This window comes from Rissa tridactyla, chromosome 10, assembly GCF_028500815.1.
Source record: "Rissa tridactyla isolate bRisTri1 chromosome 10, bRisTri1.patW.cur.20221130, whole genome shotgun sequence".
Lineage (NCBI taxonomy): Eukaryota > Metazoa > Chordata > Aves > Charadriiformes > Laridae > Rissa > Rissa tridactyla.
In genome coordinates this window covers 18,578,971-18,592,960 of record NC_071475.1, presented here as the reverse complement: position 1 = coordinate 18,592,960, position 13,990 = coordinate 18,578,971, and the positions used below count along the sequence as shown (strand labels likewise).

General features: G+C 60.8%; 2 protein-coding genes across 2 annotated transcripts; both read left to right on the top strand.

Annotated features, from left to right (window-relative positions):
• The first annotated feature begins 1,215 nt into the window (after positions 1-1,215).
• Positions 1,216-4,799, top strand: HYAL2 (hyaluronidase 2). Its single transcript, XM_054216550.1, has 4 exons — positions 1,216-1,278; positions 1,537-2,483; positions 3,956-4,045; positions 4,185-4,799. The coding sequence occupies exons 2-4, from the start codon at positions 1,554-1,556 to the stop codon at positions 4,581-4,583; spliced, it is 1,419 nt and encodes a 472-aa protein (XP_054072525.1). The 5' UTR covers positions 1,216-1,278; positions 1,537-1,553; the 3' UTR covers positions 4,584-4,799.
• An 83-nt stretch (positions 4,800-4,882) lies between these two features.
• On the top strand, positions 4,883-7,713 carry HYAL1 (hyaluronidase 1). Its single transcript, XM_054216552.1, has 3 exons — positions 4,883-6,990; positions 7,110-7,199; positions 7,279-7,713. Exons 1-3 carry the CDS (start codon positions 6,091-6,093, stop codon positions 7,597-7,599), a joined length of 1,311 nt encoding a protein of 436 aa, XP_054072527.1. The 5' UTR covers positions 4,883-6,090; the 3' UTR covers positions 7,600-7,713.
• Positions 7,714-13,990: the final 6,277 nt, after the last annotated feature.

Genomic DNA, 13,990 nt, shown 5'->3' with positions numbered 1-13,990 from the left:
TGTTCCAGGGTCACCACCATCCAGGGGACACTGTTCTGTGGTCACTGGTGTTCTGGGGTCACAACCATTTTGGGGACGACGCTATCCTGGGGACGCCATCCTGGGATCACCACCGTTCCAGGGTCACCACCGTTCCAGGGTCACCACTACCCAGGGGACACTGTCCTGCGGTCACTGCTGTTCTGAGGTCACAACCATTTTGGGGACAACGTTATCCTGGGGACGCCATCCTGGGATCACCACTGATCTAGGGTCACCACTGTTCCAGGGTCACCACTATCCAGGGATACCTTCCTAGGGTCGCTACTGTTCTGGGGTCACCACCAACCAGGGGACAATGTGATCCTGGGGACACCACTGATCCGAGGTCACCACCATCCAGGGGACACCATCCTGGGGGTCACCACTGGTCCAGGGTCACCAGCATTCTGGGGTCAAAACCACTTTGGGGACGTGATCCTGGGGACACCATCCTGGGATCACCACTGATCCAGGGTCACCACCATCCGGGGGACAATGTGATCCTGGGGAAAACACTGACCCAGGGTCACCACCATCCAGGGGACATCATCCTGGGGTCACCACCGTTCCAGGGTCACAACTATTTTGGGGACACCATGATCCTGGGGACACCATCTGGGGGACACCATCCTGCAGTCACCACCGTTCCAGGGTCACCACCATCCTGGGGTCACCACCGTTATGGGGTCACAACCGTTTTGGGGACAATGTGATCCTGGGGACACCATCCTGGGGGTCACCACTGTTCCAGGGTCACCACCATTTTGGGGTGACCACGATCCCGGGGACACCGTCCTGAGGCTCACCACCACCTTGGGGTCACCACCACCTTGGGGTCACCGCAGTTTTGGGGACGTTCCCCCCTGCCCCGGACCCCACGCGTCACCGCCCCCCGCGCCCCGCGGCGCCCCCTACCGGCCCCCCGCCGCCCCGCCCCCTTCCGCCGCGCGCGGGGGGGGCGTGGCCTCCCGGGCCGTACCAAGCGCACCGGCGGTGGTGGGGGCGGCACGCCGTGCCCGGTGCCGCGTCCCCACGGAGGTGTGTGCGGCGGCGGCGGCGGCGGCGAAGGGGTGGGGGTGCCGTCGCCGGTTCCCCCCCCCGCGGCTCCGCGACGGCCCGTGCGGCGGGCGGGGCGGGCCGGAGCGGGGCGGGCCGGCGGCGCCCCCGCGGGTGGTGCGGGCCGGGGAGGTTTAAAGCGGGCGGCGGGGGGGAGGCGGTGCCGGTGGGAGCCCGCGGCGGGGGACGGTGTGAGCCGCGGTGAGATCCGGGCGGGGGAGCGGGGCTGCGGACGCCGCGGGGGGTTGGGGGGACGCCGCCGCCGCGCCCCGGCGCTTTGTGTGCCGGTGTGGGACAAAGGCGGCGGGAGGGATCCAGAGCGGGCGCGGGCGGAGCCGCTTGGGAGCGGGATATCCTGGGAGCGGAGCGCGGGCGGGGGTTGTGGGGAGGGGGCTTGGGGCAGGGCCGCCCCCCCCCCCCGCTCCGCCGCTCCTGACCCCCCGTCCCCGTTGTCCCCAGGCCCCACCTTGGGCAGGATGCGCGGGGGCTGCGCGGTGGCCCTGGTGGCCGTGCCCTGGCTGGCCCTGCTGGCCCTGGCCCGGCAGCCCCCCGAGAAGCCGTCGGCCGCCCCCCTGCTCACCCGCCGGCCCTTCCTGGTGGCCTGGAACGTGCCCACCCAGGACTGCAAGCCCCGCTTCCAGGTGTCCCTGGACTTCAGCCTCTTTGACTTGCACGCCTCCCCCAACGAGGGCTTCGTGGGGCAGAACCTCACCATCTTCTACAAGGAGCGCCTGGGGCTCTACCCCTACTACACCGCCCAGCGCGTGGCCGTCAACGGTGGCGTCCCCCAGAAGAGCAGCATGTCCCAGCACCTCGCCCGCCTCCGGGATGGCATCAGCAAGTACATCCCCTCGCCCGCCAAGGAGGGGCTGGCCGTCATCGACTGGGAGGAGTGGCGGCCCATCTGGGCTCGCAACTGGAAGCCCAAGGACATCTACCGGGAGGTGTCCCAGCACCTGGTGCACCAGCGGCAGCTCTCCTGGTCCCCCGAGAAGGTGAACAAGCAGGCGGTGTTCGAGTTCGAATCGGCCGCCCGGGAGTTCATGGTGAACACCCTGCGTGTGGCCAAGAGCTTCCGCCCCAAGCAGGTCTGGGGGTTCTACCTCTTCCCCGACTGCTACAACCATGACTACAGCAAGAACAAGGAGAGCTACACCGGGCAGTGCCCGGACGTGGAGAAAACACGCAACGACCAGCTGGCGTGGCTCTGGAGGGAGAGCACGGCCCTCTACCCCTCCATCTACCTCGACGTGCTCCTGGCATCCACACCCAACAGCCGGAAGTTCGTGCGGGCGCGGGTGATGGAGGCCATGCGCATCTCGCAGCAGCACCACGATGGCTACTCCCTGCCCGTCTTCGTCTACACCCGTCCCACCTACATCCGCAAGCTGGACGTGCTCAGCCAGGTAGGGCTGTGCCACTGGGACGTCCTTGTCCCAAGCCCCAGGTACCTGGGCTCTGGGGTCAGCCGAGGTGGTCCCTCTGCCCCTGTCCCATCCCAATCCAGAGTGGGATGGCTCTGGAGGCTGGTGGCCGTTCTTGTGGTGTCACCACCACCTCTTGGTTTGGTTGCCCCTGTGTGGGGTAGTGTCGCGTTGAAAGGACTGTAGTTTCAATATTTGTCTGTCAGAGTCCCAGGTCTTTCACCGATTTACTATCAGAGTCCCACCAAAGGACTTCCGCTGAATCAGATTCACAAATAATCGAAACCCGTTATTTTATTGAGAGCAACAGAAGCAGATTCGAGGTTGCTGTTGAGAAACTCGCCAACTACAATAGCGCTAATTAATTAAGGTTAATATTGCTAGCAAGAATGATAGTACAACAACCCGGGGTAGCATTCCCCAGCGGGTGAAAGGCGCAGCGCTTACCCAGAAAGGCGTCCCTGCCTGGGGTGGAGGGAGAGAACGCAGCTTGTTGACTGATGCCTCATGTATCAAGTTTCTTCTCTCCCAATTTAACCGTTCATTTTCTCCATCCTTTTATCCCCAAAATTACAAGGTTGCCCTCCCCTAGGTGACGTGTAGTGTGACCTGGGTGGAGAGACGAGTGCTATAGTCATGTATGTTTAGCCTGATCTCTAAAATCTTCATTAGCATATACAGGGTGTCAACTTTAATATGCATCTCACAGGTAATGAGGGAAAGGCCAATTACGGGGCGTGGTAGCCTCTCGAGGAAACAAAGAACTACACAAAGTCTCTGTTATCTTGATTTTACTGTCTCTGCTGATGAAAAGCAGGGCTGTCCCCTGGCTCCCCGTTATTTATGTATCCTGTGATAGCCAGACAGGTCTTCACTCCCCTGGGTTGCACAAGGGATAGCAAAGCCAGTCTTAATTGGTCTTTGAGCACAGAGACTTCACCTCGTTATCCAAATTCCACAGGTAGGGAGCAGCATCCTTTGGCATGAGGCTGGCCCCGGGGACCAGGAGGGGTGCCTGGCCCTGCCTGCCTCCATCTAAGGGGGAGGTCATGGCATGGAGACCCCCAGCTCAACCCCTCCATGGGTGGGTGATGGGGTGCCACAAACAACCCGCCCTTATGGGCAAGGTGTCTGGCAGCAGGACTGGCACCAATGGTCACCATCACCGGGGAAGCGCCTGGGAGGTGCCTTAGGATTCCTGGGTCTCGGCAGCTGGGACGCTGGGGTATGTGAGCCCACAGCCGCTGTACTGTGCTGGCTTAGTCGCTGAGGAGACGGGTGGTGTTGGGAAGCCTTGTCCCTAAGGAGCTGGGACAGTCCCCTCACCCTGTCACCTGGAGCAGGGATGAGTCTTGCTTCCCTGACCCCACAGCGGGCTCTTTGGGGTGCACTGTGCTGGGGGGTGTGGGTGCTGTGTGGGGTCTGTGGGCACTAACTGGGCTCTGTTCCCACAGCCGGATCTGATCTCCACCATCGGAGAGAGTGCGGCACTGGGTGCAGCCGGGGCCATTTTCTGGGGCGACGCAGACTTCACCAAAAACCGGGTAGGTTTGGGGGTCAGTGTGCCCCTGGGGAAGTAGATGATAGGTGACCAGTGTTTCAAGGCTGCAGTGTCCTCCCCATCTGGGGTGCTTTTCTCCCTGGGGCACCCCAACATGCCCCTGATTTCCCCTCTTCCCTCAGGACTCATGCCAGATCATCAAGGACTACCTGGAGGGGGACCTGGGCCGCTACATCGTGAATGTCACGACAGCGGCGCAGCTCTGCAGTACGACGCTGTGCCAGGGCCGGGGCCGCTGCCTGCGCCAGGACAGCACCGCCGACGTTTTCCTCCACCTCAACTCCACCAGCTTCCAGCTGCGGCGCCGGGATGGTGACCACCCCCAGCAGCCCCTCTTCTGGGCCGAGGGCCAGCTGTCCTCTGCTGACACCCTCTTCCTACGGACCCACTTCCGCTGCCACTGCTACCAGGGCTGGCAGGGCAGCGGCTGCCAGGTGCCCGCTGGCCCCCCTAGTCATGCCCCTGACCCTCTGGCACCACTGGGACTTGGGGTGCTGTTGCTGCTTGCAAGCTGGTGCTAACGCCCCTGGACTGAGCTGCCCCCCCCCACCTCAGCACCCCCTTTCTGCGGCGGTGTAGGGGACCTGTTTAAGATGTCCCTACCCTGCCTGTGAGGCAGCTCGTTATGGGGGGGCTGCCCTGTGCTGGGGAGGGGGGAAGCTATGTGGTCGCCCCACCTCAGCCCTCCCTGCTGTGGGGCAGGTGCCCCCCATGGGGATGGAGGGCAGGTTGGGGGGGGGGTGGGGGGGTGTGTGTGTCCCCTCTCCTGTTGTAAGGAGAGGGATGGGGGCGAGGGGGGCATGGGGGCAGGGAGCGGGTGCTGCGTGGTGCTAAGCCCCTGTGCGCTGCCCCACACCCAAGTGCTTTACCTTGAATAAAGCTGGGCGGAGTGTGCCTGGGGTGTGGGGTGACTTGGGGTGGGGGGGACAGACGGACGAGGACGACGGCGACAGACAGGTCACCCTACCGTTCCTTAGCCCCGCTCCCTGGCATGGCTGCCCTGCCCGGGGGTGGGTGTAGAGCGGGGGGAAGGCGCTGCAGTCCCGGCCCCCCCCGTCCCGGCCCCGTTGTGCCGCCGCGGGTGGGAGCCGCGGCCGGGCCACCCACGTGGAGGCTGCGGGGGCGCTGCCCCGTGGCCACGCCCCTTTCGCCACAAGCCACGCCCCTCCCGGGCGTCGCCACGCCCCGCGGGGGCGGAACCACCCGGGACCGCGACAGCCGCGTGGGGACGCGCCACGGACCGGGGGGGTACGGCCCGTCTGCCGCCGGTGTCCCCGCGCTCTGCCCTCGCCGGGCCCCGTACTGCCGTGTCGCAGCCTTTCCCTGCCCGTGGGCACGGCCCGCTGCGCCGGGACGCCCGATCCTGCGTGGCACAGCCACCCTCCTGCCGGCACCTCCCGGCTGCTGCGTGCCCGCTTGGTGCCCTCCTGTGGTTGCTGTCCCCACGCGTGTGCCCAGACAGAGCCCTCCTGTGGCTGCTGTCCCCACGCGTGTCCCCAGACACCGCTGTCCTGTCCTACCGCCGTTCCCAGGGCTGTCCCCCGGACGGTCCTGCCCGAGGCTGTGAGCTTCCTCCCAGCAGTGCCCTCCTCCGCCCAACCAAAGGCCGATGCCCTTCACTTCCCCAGCGGCACCCGCCCGGCCCGGCTTATGTCCGTCACCGTGACCTCGGCCTCCCCACCCGGCCCGTGTCTGTTTGTCTTTCCAGCCCAGCTCATCGCCGGCCCGTCACCGGGTGTTGACTCTGCGCATTCCTCCCCAGCCGGGAGTCATTCACCGGGGCTGGCACGCTGCCATCCCCGCTCCCGGGCCGCCGTGCTGGGCTCCGTCTGGTGATAACTTTGAGGACTTCACGTGAGGAGGAGGGAGAGGTGACCCTTGGTGACAGGCACCACCTGGGAACCGGGGTGTGGATTAATGCTGGCTCCAGGTTAGGCTGGGGATAAAAGCGTCGAGGTCTGCCCCGGTCTCAGCCTGTCTCAGCTCTCCCCAGGTAGCACTGAGACCCATCCTGCACCTGCCAGCACCATGGCATTGGGGTGGTCCTGCTGGGTCCTTCTGCTGCTCCTGCCTGTCCTGGCCCACGCTGGGGGGCCCGGCCCTGTCCTCATCAATCGTCCCTTCGTCACCATCTGGAACATCCCCACTGAGCGCTGCGCCCAGAAGTACAACGTCCACCTCAACCTGGAGATCTTCGATGTGTTGGCCAACGACCAGCAGTCCTTCATCGGGCAGGACATCACCCTCTTCTACAGCAAAGATCTGGGACTCCTCCCCTACTACGCCTCTGATGGGGTGGCAGTGAATGGGGGGCTCCCCCAAAATGCCAGCCTGGAAGCCCACCTCCACCAGGCCGCCCGGGACATTGAGGCCACCTTGCCCAGCCCTGCCTACGATGGGCTAGCTGTCATCGACTGGGAGAAGTGGCGCCCGCTGTGGGTCCGCAACTGGGGCCCCATGGACATCTACCGGCAGAAGTCAGAGGGGCTGGTGCGGCAACAGCACCCGCAGTGGCCCCCCCAGCAGGTGAAGAAGGAGGCCAAGAGGCAGTTTGAGAAAAGTGCCCGTGACTTCATGGAACGGACCCTGCAGCTGGGTGAGAAGCTCCGTCCCAACGGCTACTGGGGTTTCTATGGCTTCCCCAACTGCTACAACAACGACTTCCACAGCCAGCCCTTCACCGGGATGTGCCCAGCAGTGGAGCAGCAGAGGAACCGGGAGCTGCAGTGGCTCTGGAAGAGCAGCCGGGCGCTCTACCCCAGCATCTACCTGCCCCCCGTCTTGAATGGCACCAACAAGGCACTTGCCTATGTCCGGCACCGTGTGGCTGAGGCCTTTGCCGTCCAGCGTGGCGTCCTCGACAGCGGCATCCCCGTCCTGCCCTACTCCCAGATCGCCTTCAGCAGCACCGTCGACTTCCTCTCCCAGGTGATGGGGATGGTGGGCACCCCTCAGGGTGATGGGTTGATGCGAGGGAGTCTTTAGCTCTGCAGGGGTGGCACGGGGGCTTTGGGCACCGTTGACTTCTCCTCTCCCCTTGGGTACAGGAGAACCTGGTGAACACCATTGGGGAAAGCGCGGCTCAGGGCGCCTCTGGCATCATCCTCTGGGGCAGCCTCAACTACAGCAGCTCCAAGGTGAGTGTGGCAGGTGGCACTGCCCATGGGGACGCCATTCCCTGGCCACGCAGTGCTGTGACACTTTGTGACATTGCAGGAGATGTGCCTGCGGCTGAAGGACTACTTGGAGGGGCCCCTGGGCCACTACATCGTCAACGTGACAGCCAGCGCTGATCTGTGCAGCCAGAGCCTGTGCTCCGGCCGGGGTCGCTGCGTACGCCAGGAGGGCAAGCAGGGCTTCCTCCACCTCGACCCCTCCCGCTTCGCCATCGACCTGCAAGCCGGCAAGCCCTGGCTGGTCGCACAGAGCCTGGAATCCAACGGCGACGATGTCTTCCGGCTGGCCCAGGAGTTCAGCTGCCAGTGCTACGACAAGTGGCAGGGACCTCGCTGCGACATCCCGGGCTTTGCCGAGTGAGCTCCCCCACCGCACCGGGGACACCGGGCAGGGCAGGGTGACCAGAGGGACCCTCCCCATGGGGCTGGGAACCCGGCCGTGGGGGCTGCTAATAAAATGAGTAAGCACCTGCAAGCATCTCCTTGTCTTCCACTGCGGCACGTTTTGGGGTGAGAGGGTCTCCAGTGACACAGCCAAGGGCTGTGCATGGGGCCAAGGGGTCTGGGAGCATAGTGCCTCAGAGAAGCCAGGGAAAAAAGAGGAAAATTTATGGGAAAAGACATAGGAAGAGGGATAATGGGGGCAAGAGGATGAGGAAACGGGGAATGAGGGGAGTGGAGGTGATAGAGGTGAAAAGACGTGCCTGTGTGGCTGTGGGACTGTGGGCTGTGTGTCTGGGCTTTTCTTAGAAGTGGTTCCACTGGTGGCACGTCAGTTGGTTCTGCTTGGTGTTTGAGTGGTGAAAGAAGACCTCACCCTGGGGTTATACTGTACACACAAGACGGGACAACCAGAAAAGGTTCATTGACCAAACAGTTTATTACCAACTCTACCAGGCTCTACTTCTTAACAACTCTAGTAAGCTCTATCTAGTAACAATACTATTAATTAAGACACTATGGACTTGCAGCCAACTCTACTCGCCCTCTCTAGGAGGTGCTGCTCTGGGGTCCACCTGCAGGGTTGGGGCTGCAGGTGCAGGTGGGGCAGTGGGGTGGCCTTGGCCCCAGCAGAGCTGAGGCTGCTGCCAGCACGGGGTTGGTAAAGCTGGGAGGAGCCGGAGCAGCACACAGGAGACCCTCCGGCTCTTGGCTGCTGGCTGGTGGCACAAAGAAGAGGGCCAGAGGGATGAACCTCTGGCTGCCCGCTGCTCCGGCAGGCTCTGGGATGGTGGGAGCAGCTGCCGGGAGAGGCGGAGAGACGCTGCTGTCGAGGCCGGGAGGTGCTTCAGCCCATCGCTTGGGGGGTGCCTGCGTGTCCCCTGCAGGCTGAGCACCCGGGCTTCTGGAGGGGTGCCCTTCATCCACCGCTGGGGCGTCCAGGGCTCTGCGTTTGACGCCAACCCTCCTCTTGCAGCTTGCCAGCAGGTGGGGATGGTCTCTGTGGAAGGCAGGGTTGTAGTAGTAGAGGATCTAAAAAAGCAAAGGAGAAGAGTCAGTTGCCATCATCTTGAGACTGGAAAACCCCAAGCTACGAGAACCGGGACTCTGAATTGCAAAAGACCAGCATGGACATTGAAAAGGGCTCTCAGAGCGTTTGAAACCTCAAACTCGGGCTAAAACATTACGTGACGCTTCTGGTCAGTCATCACCACCCCCGGGGTTTTGCCGTCTGGGACCAGAGCAGCGTAGGCTGTTCAAAAGCATAAGTAATTGCTTTGGAAAGCCAACTACCACGACTTTTCATCAACTTCAGTGTGGAAGGAGTGGGCAGGTGATACTCTGGTGCTTAGATGTACCTTCTCGGCATTCAGCAGGTGCCACAGGAAGGTTTCAGGTTTGCAAGACACGTAGCAAAGACACTCAGAGAAATCAGGTTACGCTGAGTCTCTCTTTCCATTTAAGGGGTTCAAACTAAGCAGACATGACCAAACTGTGATTTGTCCACACCTCCACTAGTCAGAAAGACTGACTCAAACCTTCCTGAAATGACCTGACCCATTAAACCCAGACCTCTCGCTGCTGTCCCCGTCTCCTCTATTGCGAGGCCCGGTTTGATGTGAAGGTCCGTCTCTCCCCCGAGACTACTGTGAGCCCCAGTCCAAGTGCAGAGCAAGTGCTGTACCTGGCTGTGAGCAGAAGCTGCCGCTTCTTCTGCCAGGAATTCGGGCAGGGAGGCAGATGGTTGGAAATCCTGTCTCTGTTTGGTGAAGCCGTACAGGTTCATCTGCCGAAGGAAGCTCTTCATGCTGTTCATGCCAAAAACACGTTGAGGTCCTCTCCCGCCCAGCACCTCCTCTTTGAAGAGTCCTTCATCGATGGCAACACATTTTCCATCTGCACTCCACCAAACGGACCGAAACTGGTGGCTTTCCACCACCTTCCAAAGCTTCTGTGGGAAGCGGAGCGCTGGGAACTCTTTGGCTTGGAGTGCCTTCTTGCTGGAAACAGGAGGGACTTGCTTGGTCTCACGTCCCTCACAGCCAGGTGGGACATCCAGCTCCACCTTCCACTCTCCTCGGGCAGCGTCGCAGGGTGTGCTTTCCCCCTGTCCTGGAGAGCCAGCAGGAATCATGTTGGCTGGATACCCCAGCACAGCTGGAGCAGAAATGGATGGTGTTTCTTTGGGAGACAGCTCCCTTTTCATTCCTTCTCTCCCAGGTGGACAAAAGTTTTCCTCACTGGCCATCTCCATGAGCAGCCTGGCCTCGTCCTGCCAGTCAGCAAGCGAAGGCCGACTGGTGCCGGGTGACCGGGGGCACCAATGGGACGTTCTGACATGTCATTGTGATGCCCATGCTGCACAGTGGGGACATCACAGCGTGACATCAGGGTGCTGTTTGACAGCCGTGCCCCGGCAGAAGGGAGCAGCCAGAGGAGCCCTTGCTGCAGAGCACTTGCTGCTCTTCACTCCCAGAGCCAGGGGGGTGGTGGGACTCCCGAGCCCAGGAGTCAGTAAAGCTGTGTGGGACGGTTGTGGGCAGTGAGAGGACGGTGCTGTGTCCGGTTGTGTCTGGGTGTTGAGTGTGCAGGGAGGAGCGGGGACGGCTGCAGCGTTGGGCACCCCAGTGCCCTGTTTGGGAAGGTGTCCAGCCAGGCACCTCTGACACCTGCAGAAATGGCCTTACGGTCTTTGCTGTGCTGGTGGCTCTTGAGCTGCTGCTCCACAGCCTTTGGCAGGGAGCGGCAGCAGCAGGGCTGGGGCTGCAGCCAGTGGCCGCAGGGCTGGGTTTGGGGGGCCGTTCCTCAACCCTCAACAAAATGGTCGCTTCCCCGTCCCCATGTGTTACCCTGACTCGTGCCCGCCGGGTCCCCTTCATTTCCCTCTGGGTTGCCCAGCGGTGTGGGGAAGTCGGTTTCCAGGCTGAATGAATGGGAGAAAACAGGAATGTCCTCCTGTGTGCTGCCGCTTCTTCTCCAGACGCAGAAGGGTTCTGTCCTTTGAAGAGCTCAGCTCCTGCAAGGGCACAGGCCTGCGCCCAGGCCATGCTCCCCTCCTACATTTCAGCAGTCTCCTGGGGGGCCGCTGTAGGACCAACTGGAAGTCAAACCCCGTGGGGGTTGTGCAAAGGCAATGGCAGAACCGGGAGATGTGCAACCCCCCCTTTCCTTGCTTTGGTTCCTCTGCTTCTCTCAGAGCCCAGGCGCGGATCAGCTGGACTTTGCTGTTACCCTGCGGCGCGGGAGAGGTGGGAGCCAGGGGGCAAAGAGAATGGGACTCAGTGGGGACGCCAGCATGGCTTCATGTCTTAAATGGCGGTGAAGCTTCATTTCTTCTTCTTTCTTTAGCTCTGCAATAAAGGGAAGGTCTGGTATTTCCTTGCTGCACCCCAGGCGCCATTTGTGCTCCCCACTGGGGTTCGTGCACCCACTTTGGAGTGACCGGGGCTTGGAAGAGTGAAGTGAGGAGCAATGTGTGTGTCCTGTGCTGGAGACCATGTTGCAAACCCAGGGGTTTGTAGCACCTGGCTCAGCAGCCATGATGGCCCCAGGTCTGGGTCAGCGTTTTTAAAAGGAACGATTTCATGGGCTGCATGATGGTCAGACCTGTGTTCCCACTTTGGTTTGCTTCTAGAGGAGTTTATGCAGAAGTGGGAAGCTCTCAAGGCACATGCAAGATCTCTGGTTTCTAAGAATGACACCTCGGTTGTTGGGCAAAGTGATGAAAGTGCTTGAGGACCCCTTGCTTCCACTGTGGTGGGTGAAATAAGAACTCCGTCTGGGCTTCTGCTGTGCAAACAGGACAGGACAACCAGAAAAGGTTCATTGACCAAACAGTTTATTACCAACTCTACCAGGCTCTACTTCTTAACAACTCTAGTAAGCTCTATCTAGTAACAATACTATTAATTAAGACACTATGGACTTGCAGCCAACTCTACTCGCCCTCTCTAGGAGGTGCTGCTCTGGGGTCCACCTGCAGGGTTGGGGCTGCAGGTGCAGGTGGGGCAGTGGGGTGGCCTTGGCCCCAGCAGAGCTGAGGCTGCTGCCAGCACGGGGTTGGTAAAGCTGGGAGGAGCCGGAGCAGCACACAGGAGACCCTCCGGCTCTTGGCTGCTGGCTGGTGGCACAAAGAAGAGGGCCAGAGGGATGAACCTCTGGCTGCCCGCTGCTCCAGCAGGCTCTGGGATGGTGGGAGCAGCTGCCGGGAGAGGCGGAGAGACGCTGCTGTCGAGGCCGGGAGGTGCTTCAGCCCATCGCTTGGGGGGTGCCTGCGTGTCCCCTGCAGGCTGAGCACCCGGGCTTCTGGAGGGGTGCCCTTCATCCACCGCTGGGGCGTCCAGGGCTCTGCGTTTGACGCCAACCCTCCTCTTGCAGCTTGCCAGCAGGTGGGGATGGTCTCTGTGGAAGGCGGGGTTGTAGTAGTAGAGGATCTAAAAAAGCAAAGGAGAAGAGTCAGTTGCCATCATCTTGAGACTGGAAAACCCCAAGCTACGAGAACCGGGACTCTGAATTGCAAAAGACCAGCATGGACATTGAAAAGGGCTCTTAGAGCATTTGAAACCTCAAACTCGGGCTAAAACATTACGTGACGCTTCTGGTCAGTCATCACCACCCCCGGGGTTTTGCCGTCTGGGACCAGAGCAGCGTAGGCTGTTCAAAAGCATAAGTAATTGCTTTGGAAAGCCAACTACCACGACTTTTCATCAACTTCAGTGTGGAAGGAGCGGGCAGGTGATACTCTGGTGCTTAGATGTACCTTCTCGGCATTCAGCAGGTGCCACAGGAAGGTTTCAGGTTTGCAAGACACGTAGCAAAGACACTCAGAGAAATCAGGTTACGCTGAGTCTCTCTTTCCATTTAAGGGGTTCAAACTAAGCAGACATGACCAAACTGTGATTTGTCCACACCTCCACTAGTCAGAAAGACTGACTCAAACCTTCCTGAAATGACTTGACCCATTAAACCCAGACCTCTCGCTGCTGTCCCCGTCTCCTCTATTGCGAGGCCCGGTTTGATGTGAAGGTCCGTCTCTCCCCCAAGACTACTGTGAGCCCCAGTCCAAGTGCAGAGCAAGTGCTGTACCTGGCTGTGAGCAGAAGCTGCCGCTTCTTCTGCCAGGAATTCGGGCAGGGAGGCAGATGGTTGGAAATCCTGTCTCTGTTTGGTGAAGCCGTACAGGTTCATCTGCCGAAGGAAGCTCTTCATGCTGTTCATGCCAAAAACACGTTGAGGTCCTCTCCCGCCCAGCACCTCCTCTTTGAAGAGTCCTTCATTGATGGCAACACATTTTCCATCTGCACTCCACCAAACGGACCGAAACTGGTGGCTTTCCACCACCTTCCAAAGCTTCTGTGGGAAGTGGAGTGCTGAGAACCCATTGGCTTCAAGTGCCTTCTTGCTGGAAACAGGAGGGACTTGCTTGGTCTCACGTCTCTCACAGCCAGGTGGGACATCCAGCTCCACCTTCCACTCTCCTCGGGCAGCGTCGCAGCGTGTGCTTTCCCCCTGTCCTGGAGAGCCAGCAGGAATCATGCTGGCTGAATAGTCCGGCACAGCTGGAGCAGAAATGGATGGTGTTTCTTTGGGAGACAGCTCCCTTTTCATTCCTTCTCTCCCAGGTGGACAAAAGTTTTCCTCACTGGCCATCTCCATGAGCAGCCTGGCCTCGTCCTGCCAGTCAGCAAGCGAAGGCCGACTGGTGCCGGGTGACCGGGGGCACCAATGGGACGTTCTGACATGTCATTGTGATGCCCGTGCTGCACAGTGGGGACATCACAGCCTGACATCAGGGTGCTGTTTGACAGCCGTGCCCCGGCAGAAGGGAGCAGCCAGAGGAGCCCTTGCTGCAGAGCACTTGCTGCTCTTCACTCCCAGAGCCAGGGGGGTGGTGGGACTCCCGAGCCCAGGAGTCAGTAAAGCTGTGTGGGACGGTTGTGGGCAGTGAGAGGACGGTGCTGTGTCCGGTTGTGTCTGGGCGTTGAGTGTGCAGGGAGGAGCGGGGACGGCTGCGGCATTGGGCATTCCAGTGCCCCGTTTGGGAAGGTGTCCAGCCAGGCACCTCTGACACCTGCAGAAATGTCCTTACGGTCTGTCTTGGTTCGTTACTGGATGCTGACTCTGAGGAAACAGTATCCAAGCTGTTAAAGCCACCTAAAGTTTTCCTTCACCTAAAGGAAAAGAGCAGCAGCAAGTGTGTAGGCCGAAGCCTCTGCCAGGCAGAGGAGAAGGTCGCCCAAGAGACAGGGAAAGCCTCGGGGAAAAGGAGGAGCGTTCCTCCAGCTCTCCACTTTTTCTAGTGGCATTGCAAT